A 13,976-nucleotide genomic window follows, 5' to 3' on the forward strand; every position below is an offset into this window, starting at 1 on the left:
GTGCAGTGGGAGTGTGCGCCACCAGGACCCAGCCGACAGCCCCAGAGCATGGGTGGCATCCTGCTGCCAGGTTCATGGGAGGCCAGCCAAGGGGCCTCCCAACATCTGCCACAGCTGGAAGCAGGCTAGCCACAAGGGCGCCAGCACACAGGCATGCCCGTGGCTGAGAGTCAGCACCTGTTCCCATGGGCAGCACTGAGAGCTGCAGGTGTGAGAGTGGGCTAAGCTGCTCCCAGTTCACCCACTACATGAGGGGACCCCTCTGTGGCTGGACAGCCCCCTTGGCCGCTAGCCCATCAGCCGGGAGGGAGGGGCATGGGGGGTGCGGAGGTCAGCAAAGTCCTGGAGACACCGTGGAGCTTTTTTTTTGCTCCCGGGACATCCCTGTCCCTTAGCCCAGAGGCTGATGGTTGCTGCTCACAGTAGGAGGCATAACCTTAGCGGCTGTGGTGCATGAATGACTCGCCATTTCTCCCCCTTGTGATCCATACAGCTAGAGCTGCACCAGCCTAAGGGCAGGCCTCCCCCATGATGCCATCAGGCTGCCCTCACAGCTGGAGGAGTCAATGGCAGGTCCATGACGACCTGATGTGGCAGCACATTGTGGTGTTACGGGACATCCACACCATGACGGAGCGCTGCCTCAGGGTGGACGTGGAGTGGAAGTTGCAGGCCTGGGACCAGTTAATGTCCCACTGTGACGTTGTCCTACCAGTGTCTGGCAGGACATGCTGCCCCAACTGCCTGCGCTGCCCCACCACCCTGCACCTGTTCGCCTTCCTGCAAGTTGCCCTGGATCCCCCATCTAATCCCCTGGGAAAGAGCCATGGCCGTTTCCCCTGGTCCCCAGACCTCCCTGCTCCCCCTGCCCATTCAGACCCCACCACAGCCCCTTCCCATCCATACCACCCCCTGGTCCCGGTCCCAGTCCCAGCCCCAGCCCCAACGGGGGCCCTGAACCCACGATGGGAGGGGATTCTGAGGCCAACACTGCTTGGGGTCCTGCTCCCCTTTGGGTTCACAGCCCCCAACCCCACACTGTTCTGAGGCCCTGCCATCCCCTGTCCCAAACCCCCATCCAAGTTCTGAAGCCCCTGACCCCTTGTCCCAAGCATCCCCCCCTCACTGTACATTGTTCACTGATGGTTGCACGTCACTTCTTTGTAAATAGTTTGGAATTGCCCAGTTTTTCATTTGCACATGAATCGCACTGTTCTTGTTTTGCACCAGTTTTTTTTTTTGTTCAGTAAAACCCAGTTAATTGTTCACCACACGTGTCTGTCATTCTTGTGAGGAGCTGGGGGGGTGAAGAGAGGGGTCATGGTGGGGACGAGGTCGGGCTGTGAGCCTTAGGCCCCTGCTGAGGGGGCCCAGGGGAAGGTTACTAGGGTCCTTGGGAGAAGCTGTCCTTCAGGGCCTTCCGGATCCACAGCCCTGCCAACAGGCCTGGTGGATGGCAGCTGTGCTCGGCTGCTCGCACCATGCCCCTCACAGCTGGTGGCTGCTCCCACCCCGGGAGGAAGACCTCTCCTTCCCCTCCACAATATTGTGCAGGACACAGCTTCCATGGGGATGGCAGGTTGCAGCTGAGTGTCCTGTCTCTAGACAGAGGGCAGAGGTGAGCCAGGCACAGAGCTTCAAGAAGGTGGCCTTCCACATGAGGAAGTTTTGGAGCCACTGCTGGTCATCCCACTGCTCCATGACCAGCTAGTCCCACCAGTGTGAACTGGTGTAATGTCTCTAGAGCCACCTGTACACCGGGGGAAGGAGAAATGGGGCGCAGAGGGAGTGCAGGTGAACAAGTCCTGCAGCCAGGGCGCTGGTCCCAAAGTTGCTTTCAGGGCTGCCCTCAGTGAGAAACAGGAAGAGAGCTGCCAGAAAGTTCTGCCCCAGCTGCAGCAGGTCCATGTGGGGCCATTGCAAGCCCAGGGGCAGCTCCGGCCACATGGCATCCAGGGACCAGCTGTGTCACCCCCAAACACAGAGCAAGCACACTGGCACTGAAGGGACTTGGCTGTCCCTCGCAGGTGTAGGCAAGACGAAAGCAGGGTCAGGGAACAGCTGTGCAGAGTGGTCCTTCTAAGCGCTCCGGGTCCCACAAGGAACTGGTGACTGGCAACCCTGGCTGAGGTGGTTCCAGGTGGCAGTTTTGCTCAGAGTGCAGCCAGGCTGTCTGGCTGCTCTCAGCCAACAAAGTGATCACTCTTTCCATGCCCCTTGCTGTCTGGATGCGCTCTGTCAACAGACGTTTTCTCACAAAATATCTTCCAACATGAACTTCTGCCAACAAAACCCTGCAATCTAGCCATAGCCGTAGAGACTACTACACCACAAATCAACGATCTCTGAAAGCACTAGCAAGTCTATTCTGCAACACTCCGCAATGGAATATTTTGCTGGTCCCCCATCTTCTGAGGAAGTCAGCGTGCTATCACCCAAACAAAAATTCACAAGGACCCAGGCCCAGAAAGCATACCAGCTGAGGTTTTTAAAGCTAACAGAACAATGCTGCAATACATACTCTGCCAACTCCTCAACAAAAACTCTAGGCCTGCAAAGAAATCCCACCTGGCTTTAAGAATGACAATGTTATTACAATATTCATAGATGATGAACACTAAAAGGTTTTACATACCTCTTGATTTGTATTGGTGAGCTCCTTGTATGCTGTAACAATGATTTTAAATCTAAGATCTATGTTTTTTACTTTGCATATGCCATACATGGAACACATCATGATCTATTAAAGAAACAACAAGAAGCATCAGAAATGCAGTAAATTTTGCATTTCAGATTAGAAAAGCACCTGTACCTCTTTTCCTAAATTCTTCATTCTTATGTGTTTTTCTGTTGACATGGGGGCCAACGAGATTTTGCCATTGGCTTCAGTGAAGTCAGGATTTTAACCATGGTTATGAGGAAATTAAGGTTTCCTATACTAAGCTAAATCAATTATCTATATGCAACTCCATCCCATCCCAATCCTTGCAGGAAAAAAAAAAAAAAAAAAAAAAAAGGCAAAGCAATGTCTTTCTTTTTGCAAAAAGTTCACAAAAAAGTAATATTTTCTAGTTCACATTTAGATACAGTGTGAATCTGAAATGTTAGGGTAGAAAGACAAAATGTGGATATGTTAGTATTGTCTTCCTAAGGCAAAATTAATGTGTTCACAGTCAACGTCAGCCTTTACTTGCTACTTTTGAAAACATATTTGAAAATGATACATGCTATGCCTTCGCCATTATAGTAGAAATACAGTAAACTCTCGATTTAACTGACTAATGGGGAGAAGGTGTGCCTCTTAATGCCGGAAGTCCATTATATCTGAATGGTTATACTGTATCATGCTGCACTGACCTTCCCAGCCCATCGCTCACTCCTGTCCTCACCCCCACATCCCTTCCCCCCTCCTGCCCCATTCTTCTCCTCACACCTCCATCCCCCTCTCCCAGGTACCAGGAGAGGAGCTGAATGCTGGCCTGGCTCCTTCCCCCTTCTGCAGTTCTCAGCGCTGCAGCTCCTCCAGCCCCTGACTCTGAGCCGCCCACATGAAGGTAAAACATGGCCGCCCCCAGCCTGCCAGCGGGCAGCAGCTTCCGACGCCACGGCTGCTGCTCAGTGCCATTGCAGGCAGAGGTGGCCAGGTGGAACATGCTCCACATACATGGGGCTGGGGGAGGAGAGCTCCTGCACCCTGCTGCAGCCTCCCATCAGCTCCTCTGGCCCCGGTGGCCACAGCTGCTCTGGTAGCTTCCCCATCTCTGGCGGCAGCTCTGGTGAGTCTCCAGGATTTATTTGGGGGGGTGGGGGCGTTGGCAGACAACTTCTGTTATTTTCGAAATCCATTATATCAGGGTCCGTTAAATCGAGGGTTTACTGTATCTTTCAGTATGCAAAAGATAAATTGAAGAATACTTAAATACATCAGTTCATTATAGTAAACTAATTTCTGCTTTGACTTATCTGCTTTTTTTGGGAAATAAAGACCTCATACTAGAATTTAACAGCTGAAGAACTGAAAAGCAACATTTCTCGTTGTTTTATATTACCTGGTCTAAGTGCCTGTCTCTCATAAGTTCATATTCATTTTGCAATGTGTGCTGAAAAAGGGTCCAGATCAAGTGTTCTAGTTCAGGGTGATCAGCCAGAAGCCGAAAGCATAGGGTATTTAATCGAAGATATGCCAGCCGATACACTGGAGAGAAGAAAAATTGAACATATTGGCAAAACAGAAATTTATATAGGCCACTGTTCAGAATGTCTGCCTCTAATTGCTGTCACAGAGGATGAGAAACTTCTCTATTGGGTAGAATTTTTCTTTTAGCACTAGTAGGGACAATTCCTGCTTTCAGAAGAGGAGGTCCCAAACTGAGTCTCTAGTAATGACCAATGATGTCAGAAGCCATATGCCAGAAGAAGACCTGGTCGAGATGAAGTCTATGTGCATTCGGCATGATCTGTTAAAATACTGCAGCTACTCAGAAAGTTCAATACACTACTATTATTCATGACTATCAGACAACGAAACCGACTTAGTAGAGAAGGTTATTTCATTGAGAGGGTTGGATTTTCCTTGTTTTAACTGCTAGCATTGTCTGTTTGATTAGATTAGTATGTGTCTGTACAGAACATGATGTTATTGTGCCAGTGATTTCCTACAGGTTCGGTTATAGGAATTTTTAATTAAAATTAACATTCTGGGAATTGCACTTAATTAGACTAATTTTGCAGACATATTACAGTAGCTCAAAGCCTAAATCAATGTGACACTGCACAAGTCTGCCTGCTTATATATTAATTTTTGCTTTTTGATTACAATATGTGAAGAATGCGTATTAATCTACCTGCATCGTACTGACTTTTCTAATGCCAGTCTTGTTCAGAGTACCTTAGTGCTATCCCTAATGAAAGCTCAACATTTGTACAGTGTGTTTATTATGGTTTCTTGATATATTTTTATGAGGTTTTCACTTCCATAAAAACAAGGAGTAAATGATGAAAAGTTATTTTGCAGTTTCTATGTACAGGTGTTCCACATATAAATGCTTTCTCTCTAGTTAACATAATCTACGAACCTTTTTTGTAAAATAGTGAAAGGGAGGTAGATTTCTGTTGTTTCTGAGTTTGGAGTCCCAAAACAGGCTGTGCGTCTATAACAGGAGTGGGATTTAAAGCAACTGTGGATCCTTTCTTCTTAGGAGATCTCACAGGAGAAAGATACCTACACATACAGCAGAAATAAAAAAAAGACCCTTAAGAATAGAAAAGAAATGAACAAAAAGTAAAGACACACCACACAGATGCATACTCCTCCATTCCATTGCGAGAAGGGAAGAGCCTCCATTGAAACAATTCCTAATACTGAGAATTGAATTGGAGGTACTGAAACTCATTCACATTTCTCATCTTCTCCAGCGCAGGACCAGGGGCTGATAAAATTGTAATCTTTCCAAAAAAACCTAGATGTATGACAAGTATTGGAGGGGTAGCCGTGTTAATCTGGATCTGTAACAGCAATGAAGGGTCCTGTGGCAGCTTATAGACTAACAGAAAAGTTTTGAGCATGAGCTTTCGTGAGCACAGACTCACTTCATCAGATGCATCTGATGAAGTGAGTCTGTGCTCACGAAAGCTCATGCTCAAAACTTTTCTGTTAGTCTATAAGCTGCCACAGGACCCTTCGTAGATGTATGACAGTATATAAGAGGATGCTACTTACCTGTGACATGAGGCTTCTATTGGTGGTGCACATGCACATATACCCTGGTGCACATGACAAAATTTATTCTGCTCATGGATAGAAAAAGGAATAGAGGAAACGCTGCTCGGAGGTCCATGTATTTGCCCTTGTATTGCCTTTTGGTTTCATCTGAGGCAATAAAGGGCAGGCCAGGTCAACTACATTTCTAGTATCTTCTCCAACACGGACCTACAAAGATGTATCAGGGTGAAAGGAGGGTGGGATTGGAATACAACCATGTTTCCAGAACAGAAGTAGTGGAATACCCAACTTCTGAGGTTCAGAATCAGAGCTGTGTGAATGGCACTGCTGATGGAGTACTGGAACAGCATGATTAGAGAGGTACAGCCAATAGAAGGGAGATGTAACGTAGGAAATGAAGCTCTTTGCAGAGGTGAGTGCATTAGAACATGAAGAGACTTTGGCCTTACCAAGGTGAACTCTTTCTGAGGAACATAAACGCTTCCAAATCTCCTCAGAGTCAATGGTAGCTAGTTTATTGATGGGACCAGAACCAGTAAAAGCATCTGTCTTGGGAACAACAATTCATGAGATACCAACTGAACTGAAGCAGAAAGGGTTCACAGATATGGCACAGGAACGGCAAATCTGGCAAGCAGTGCAATCTCTTATTGCTCACGTGCCTTGGATCGCATAGCTACTCTGTGGCCGGAACTCACGGACAGTGAGGTGTCTTCCTTGGATTTAGACGAAAACTTACTGCCATACTTATGCGTATGTTTCTGTGGCTCAAGGCTAGGCACCAACACAAGATCTTTAGCACTGGTACTGGTGGATCCAGACAGTGGCTCCAAAATAGAAAGAGCACTCTTGGATTGCTCAGGCCAACATATAGGGCTGACAAGTGGGGTGCTCAGCCAGGATCCATTTTTAGCCCATGACTACCCTCCATAATGTACTTCTTGAAGTGGAGAGGTCTGCCTTCCTGCGTAAGGGCAGGGAAGGAGAGACTGGTGCTGCACTTGGCAGTGATGTGGGCTTTCCCCAAAGAGTACAAACAGCACTGGTGTTCATAGCTGGAGGAGAACAAGCAAGAGCAGGAAGCTTGTACTTTGAATCCTGGCATCATTGGCATAATCCATTATCCTGAGACAGGAGCAGGTGGCAGTGAGAAAGAACTAGAGACATGATCAGTATAACCTGCTTTATATTAGCTCAGGCAACTCCATAAAAAGTGCAAGTGCAGATTATCGAGTAATACTACTTTGAAAAGCTCCTGGAACACGGTGTCTGTGCATCACCTTCAGTGAAATACAACAGGGACCATTGCTTGAAGAAACAAAGCTTCTCCCACCAAATTTCTGTCTGCAGGCATTTCTGACTGTGGCAAAGATGGGAATGGAGACTACTTCCACTGCCCTGTTTATCTGCGGCTGCTGTGGCCAGTGAGGACTTGCTGCTGGAAGACCAGAGCAAAAGATTTGGAAAGAAATGCTCGTTGGTGGCATTGAGTAGAAGCTTAATCCCTCACAGTCACTTGTGGCATCACAAACCTTTTTGAAATATAGGCATACTACGAAGTTTTGCCAGGGTATTTAAGTAAAAAGAGAAAATCATTCTTTCCTCATACAGATGAAGTCATGACACATAATGTAACAGTTTTCAGGAAAATCTTGATAAACAGAAATTACATTACATTTTCTCAGATTCCATCAATCTTTTACTTCTAAAATTTGGTTGAGGATGACCTGTTTTTAGTATGAGTCTCAGCAAACGTACTGAACAAATCAACTCAGCTTTAGTACCAAGTCTAACTAGGAAAAATGCAGCATACAAATAAGGGGTTATAAAATACACTTATCCCTTGTTAAACGAGCACTTTACTAACGAGTACTCGCTAAACAAGGGACACATTTACTACCTTAGTTCACTCTCCAGGTGAACTCCTCCTGCTAGTACGAGGCTAATCCCCTCCCCGCGGCTCCAACCTGTCCTAGTCTGACCCCCCCACCAGCTCCATGGCCCCAACCTGTGGCAGCCTGACCCTGCCAGCCCCGCAGTCCCTACCTGCGGCAGCCTGACCCCACCCCCAACCCTGCAAGCCCCAACCTGTGGCAGCCTGATCCCCCAACCCATCCCCACTGGCCCCGCAGCAGCTTGACCCCTGCTGCCGGCCCCATAGCCCCAACCTGCGGCAGCCTTAACCCCCGTGCCAGCTCCACAGACTGGCCCCGCAGCAGCCTAACCCCCTATGCCAGCCCTATGGCCCCAACCTGCAGCAGCCTTAACCCCCAACCTGCAGCAGCCTTAACCCCCCGTGCCAGCCAGCAGACCGGCTGTGCAGCAGCCTTAACCTCCCCGCCAGCCCTGCAGCAGCCTTACCCCCCACCCCGCCGGCCCTGTGGCAGCCTGACCACCCCCACAGACCAGCCCCACAGCAGTCTTACTCCTCACCCTCCACCAGTCCGGTAGCAGCCTGACTACCCCCCAGCCCCGGCCCTGCAGGCTGGCCCCACGGCAGCCTGACCCCCATCTTCCCTCCCCGCCCGTCCGGTAGACTTAACACACCACAGCCTGACCCTGACCCTGACCCTGACCCTGACCCTGACCCACACACACACACACCTTTCAGCAGCCTGAACCTCCCACCCACCCCACAGACCCAACGGCCATCAGGTTTTAACCCTCCCTCCCACTCATGGCCCCAAACTGCCCCCAGTCTTTAACCTTTTCTAGCCTCCAAACCCAAGGTTCACTTACACTTCAAAAGCAGCGCCACCTGCTGCCACTCCTTTGCCGAACTCTAGGACACAATCAGAGACTTTTACTTGTATTTTAATGAGAATTTAGTGTCCCTCTTACAAGTTTTCGCCTACGAGCAAAGAGTGGGGAACGAATTGTGCTCATGCAGCGAGGGATGAGTGTATTGTAGAAGAAATTAGCAACACAGCGCTAAACACACACTTTACTTACAGATCTGCAGCCGTGTGATTATGTTGGAGAGGCAAATTAAGAGTACAGGCAGGCTCAGGTTGATCAGCTTGACCTTCTCGTTCCCTGGACTGCTTGATAAGATCAAACAGAGGTGAACCCTAAAAAAGAAAATCATAGTAACAGAACATTAGCAAAGGAAACTGACAAGCATCACACCAACAACTGTGGCACTCTTCAGTGCTCTTTGCTTTTGTTTATTTCTAGAGCTCACTTTGTACCCTTCCTTTGGCAACAGCTTCAGTTGGCCAGTTCCAGGACATTCTGTATCCACCATAACTGAGTTAGGATAGGAAAAGGCCAGAATGATGGACCTCTGCTCTTCCATCTTTTTCGAGTGGTCTTGTTCCGGATCCAGTACTCCCTGACTTACTAGAGCTGCTAACTGAATAAACAGATTCAAAAGCAACAGACTGCAGTTCAAAGGCACTGAAGACCTCCTTTTAGACTGCAGGTTGATTACTGATATATTTAGCTAAGGAGGAAGTCTGAACCCTGCTAAGAACAAAGATAACTGAAAAGTGATGGGGAAAGGCAGTGGGAAGGGGATATCAGTGGAGTGCAGAAGATGGCTGAAGCAATTGTAGTTCAAGATCCAGTAGGTTCCAATAGCTGCCCTGGGAACTTCAAGTTGGGGACTATAAACTGTGGCATGCTGGGAGAACTTGTTCCTGCCAGGATGTCAGCAGCAGGCCCGCCGATGAGGGGAGAGAGCAGTTGCCCCCAGGCCTGGCCTTTCAGAGCGGCCTGGAGATCCAGCCACTGTCACTGCTACTTTGGCAGAGCTCCAGGTCCCTCTGAATTGCCACAGCAGCACAGATGCACAGAGCTGGGAGGGCAGTGGAATGCCCTGGACCGGGTGGTGCTGAAGGCCAAATGCCCTAGGCACCGCCCCTTCTGGTGTGCAGAGCTGGGATCCTCTCCCACCTTGCCCTAGGGCCCACAGCAGCTGTTGGCACTGCTGCCTAGCAGGGTCTCAGCAGTGACTAAACTGGGCACATGTAGCAGGCAAGCTGAGAGGAGGCTGCTGAACTGTAATGTTGTGCTATGTTCTTTACAGAATAAAGCCTGTTCCTGATGGTTTGTCTGACACTGACACATACAAAAGAGTCTCAAGCCCAATCTCCCAAAAATGTAAAAAGTTGCAAGGGAGGCTTCCCTTATTCTGAACACCCTCATACTGGGCCAGTGAACAGGAGAGGTTACACAAAGAAAGGTTACTCACCGTAGTAACGGTGGTTCTTCGAGATGTGTCCCCGTGGGTGCTCCACATTAGGTGTCGGGCTCGCCCGGCGCCGCAGATCGGATCTTCCAAGCAGTTTCTGCCGGACCGCGCATGCGCCGGTGCGCGCCGCTCCCCCGCGCGCTCCCGGCCATGTGCGCGATCCGGTCCCCGCCAGTTCCTTGACCAACCGCCTCGGATGCTCCTGCAAAACACTAAACAGAGATCCGGAGCGGGGAGGATGGGCGGGTAGTGGAGCACCCACGGGGACACATCTCGAAGAACCACCGTTACTACGGTGAGTAACTTTTCTTTCTTCTTCGAGTGTCCCCGTGGGTGCTCCACATTAGGTGACTACCCAGCAGTAACCCAAGATAGGAGGTGGGTAATCGGATTATGTGCAGCTTGTCCCCGAGAGGACCGCTGCCAAGAGACGGGTATCCTCTTGGAATACCCTGTGAAGGGCGTAATGTTTGGCGAAGGTGTCACAGGATGACCAGGTCGCCACTCTGCAAATGTCTTTTAGCGCAACGCCCTTGAAAAAAGACTGTTGATGCTGCCACCGCCCTAGTGGAATGAGCCCTGGGCGTGGCCAGTAAAGGAGTCTTTTTGAGTTTGTAGCACATTTTTATGCAAGATACGATGTGCTTAGAGATTCTCTGCGAAGAGAGACATTCTCCTTTTGATTTGGGAGCGATAGAGACTAGGAGCCTATCCGTTCTCCGGAAGGACTTGGTCCTGTCCATATAGAAAGCTAGCGCCTGCTCACGTCCAGGAGGTGTAGGCGCGCCTCTTTGTTAGAGTTATGAGGCTTTGGATAAACAAGGGTAAACAATAGGTTCGTTAGTATGAAACTCAGAAAGAAACTTTAGGAACAAAGGCTGGATGCAGCCGTATGGTTACCGCCTCCTTGGAAAAACAGCGCAGGGCGGCGTTGCCATAACTGCCTCAAGCTCGCTCACCCTGCGAGCTGACGTGATTGCGAGAAGAAAGGTCGTCTTCATCATAAGGAGGCGGAGGGAAACCGTGGCCAAAGGCTCAAACGGTGGTCCCCTTTTCGCATTAAGCACCAGGTCCGAGTTCCACAGAGGTGGAAGCGGTTTCTGAGGGGGGTATAGGCTTACCAGCCCTTTGAAGAACCTGGTAACCATGGGATGGGCGAACACCGTGTGCCCTTCCTCTTCGTGTCTGAACACCAAAATGGCGGCCAGGTGGACCTGAAACGAGGATAGCGAGAGTCCTCCTCTCTTGAGGTCCAGTAAATACTCTAATATCACAGCCATAGGCACCGAAAGGGGGCTAGCTGTTTGGTAGAACACCATGCCGTAAAGCGAGTCCATTTCTGCTTGAAGGTCTTCCTGGTGGAAGTCCTGCTGCTACTTTCTAGGACTTGCTGCACTTCCTCCGTACATGTGCTCTCTAGGGAGCTGAGCCATGGATTAACCACGTTTGTAGTCGCAGGCTTTGGGGGTGCGGATGCACTATGGACCCCTGGGCTTGCGTGAGCAGATCCCGCGCCACCGGAGGGGACCTCGGTGGCCGGTCCGACATGCGCAGGAATAGGGGGAACCATTGCTGTCGATCCCACGTTGGGACTATCGGGATCATTCAGGTTCCTTCCCTCCTGGCTTTGTGCAACACTTTGTGGATGAGCACTGTGGGAGGGAAAGCGTAAAGCAGGGGGCCCCTCCATGAGATCGCGAAGGCATCCCTCAGGGACCCCCGTCCCAGTCCTGCCCTGGAGCAGAATCGTGGGCACTTCTTGTTGTGCTGAGTAGCAAACAGGGTCTATCTGGGGAAAAACCCCATGCGTGGAAAAATCGGTTGCAGCAGATCGGGACGGATCTGCCACTCGTGCGTGAGTGCGAAACGCCTGCTCAGCTGGTCTGCCTTCACATTGCGAGCGCCTGGTAAGTACGAGGCTTTCAAGGTTACATTGTTGGCGATGCAGCAGTTCCACAACCGGACTGCTTCTACACATAAGGCACGGGACCGAGCTCCTCCTTGCCGATTTATATAAAACATGGTGGAGGTATCGTCTGTACTGATCCCGACTACCTTGCCTTTCAGTTGGTCTCGAAAGTGTCTGCAGGCGTTGAACACTGCTTTGAGCTCCAGTATATTTGTGTGCAGTGACTGCTCCATAGAGGACCACAGCCCTTGCGTCACCTCTTCGCCCATGTGTGCTCCCCACCCTATGAGGGGGGCATCTGTAGTAAGAAAAACCAATACGTGTGGTTGGTGGAAGGGTACCCTTGTTAGCAGGTTCTCTGGGTTTACCCACCATTGCAGGGATTTGCGCACCTCCGTTGTGGGCGACGCCATCCTGTGAACAGTGTGTGCTGCCGGTTTGTATACGCTCGCCAGCCAATGCTGCATGCTGCGCATGTGTAACCTGGCGTTCTGTTCTACGAAACGTTGCTGCTGCCATGTGGCCCAGCGGCTGTAAGCACGTCAGAACCGGCACCATAGGGCTGAAGGTGAAGCCTTGCGCGAGGGAGCCGATGGCCCGAAAGCGAGTCTCTGGTAGATACGCCCTCACTGTAATAGAATTTATGCGTGCCCCTACGAACTCTATGTCCTGTGTGGGGTCTGTCTTTGATCTTGTCAGATTGATAAGCAGGCCGAGCGAAGAGAACGTGCCTGCTGTGACACATATTATGCGTAGTACCTCCTCCTTTGAGGCCCCTTTGAGTAGGCAGTCATTCAGATACTGGAATATAAATACCCCCTGTCTGTGCAGGTAGGCTGACACCACTGCCAAGGTCTTGGTGAAGACTCTGGGGGCTGAGGAGAGCCCAAACGGTAGGACCTGGTAAGTCGAGGGCTGCGAACCAATCTCCATCGTCTAGTGCCGTAAGGATGGAGGCGTTTGTGATCATCCGAAAACGTTGCTTGCGCAGGTACCGGTGAGGCCTCGAAAATCTAAGATGGACCTCCCCGTGAGGAAGTACCTCGAGTAGAACCCTCTCCCTTGCAGTTGCTCCGGCACTCTTTCCACTGCCCCTACGAGCATGAGATGGTCTACCTCCTGCTTGAGCCTCGCTACATGGGAGGTCTCCTGGAGGTGGGGCCCCGGGTGGAGGTCATGGCGGTGGGAGCAACTGGGAGGGGATGGCGTACCCCGTGGCTATGATCTCCAGCACCCATGTGTCTGTGGTGATCCTTTGCCACTGGTTATAAAATGGTCGGATGATGGCCTTGAGCACTGGTTTCGTGCCCTCTGGAAGCGAGTCCATGAGGGAGGTCAACCTAATGTGGTTGTTGAAATTATGGTTCGCTAGATGCGCTGCGTAATTTGCCATTGGCAACAGTAGCGTGGAGGAGGAGTAGACCTTTCTGCCCAACAGCTCTAGCTTTTTGGCATGTTTGTTTATTCCCCCACGTTGCGACGACTCCGCCACCAAAGAATTTGGTTGTGGGTGGCTGAACAGGAACTCCATGCCCTTCGTGGGCACGAAGTATTTTTTTTTTTTTTTTTTTTTTTTCGCTCTTTTGTGGACAGGCGGAATAGTCGCAGGAGTCTGCCATATCATAGTGGCAGGCTCCAAGATTGCGTCATCAGCGGTATTGCTATTTTGGAGGAGGCCGGAGGTCTCAGATTTTTGAGGAGCTTATGGTGTTGCTCTTGCACCTTTGCTGTCTGGAAGCCTTGCGTGAAGGCCACCCTCGTAAAACAGCTCTTGGAACTGTTTGAGATCGTCCGGAGGATGGACGCCCCCCGGGGCCGTAGCCTCATCCGGGGAGGAAAGCGAGGAACCGCTGGGGTACGTCTTTCTGGACCCTTCCGGTTCCTGCTGATGATGGTACACCCTCTCACTAGAGGTGTGCGAGGAAAAATCTCGGGGTTCCATAACCAGTCCCCCCTGAAATGCTTAAGTCTCTGTCCCCGGTCACAATTGCCCTTGGGGGTACGAGATCGTTCATAGGGATCTTTCCCTAGTAGATTGCCGATGGTGTCTATGCCCTGCGTGGTAAGGGCGACCACGGCAGTATAAGCACTGGTCTTGGGAAGGTGACCTAGACCACTCCCTTGGTGCATACCCTTTGCGTCTGGGGGAG

General features: G+C 50.5%; 1 protein-coding gene across 2 annotated transcripts in view; it reads right to left on the minus strand.

Annotated features, from left to right (window-relative positions):
* Nucleotides 1-13,976, minus strand: part of RB1 (RB transcriptional corepressor 1) — a 193,386-nt gene that overhangs the window by 22,085 nt on the left and 157,325 nt on the right. For both annotated transcript variants that reach the window (XM_074987922.1, XM_074987914.1), the window contains 4 exons: nt 8,675-8,793; nt 5,076-5,221; nt 4,050-4,195; nt 2,636-2,740 (listed from right to left, as the gene is read on the minus strand). In XM_074987922.1, coding sequence (XP_074844023.1) covers nt 2,636-2,740; nt 4,050-4,195; nt 5,076-5,221; nt 8,675-8,793 — 516 coding nt within the window. The remainder of the gene's footprint in view (nt 1-2,635; nt 2,741-4,049; nt 4,196-5,075; nt 5,222-8,674; nt 8,794-13,976) is intronic.

The sequence above is a fragment of the Carettochelys insculpta genome, chromosome 1 (genome assembly GCF_033958435.1).
Source record: "Carettochelys insculpta isolate YL-2023 chromosome 1, ASM3395843v1, whole genome shotgun sequence".
NCBI lineage: Eukaryota > Metazoa > Chordata > Testudines > Carettochelyidae > Carettochelys > Carettochelys insculpta.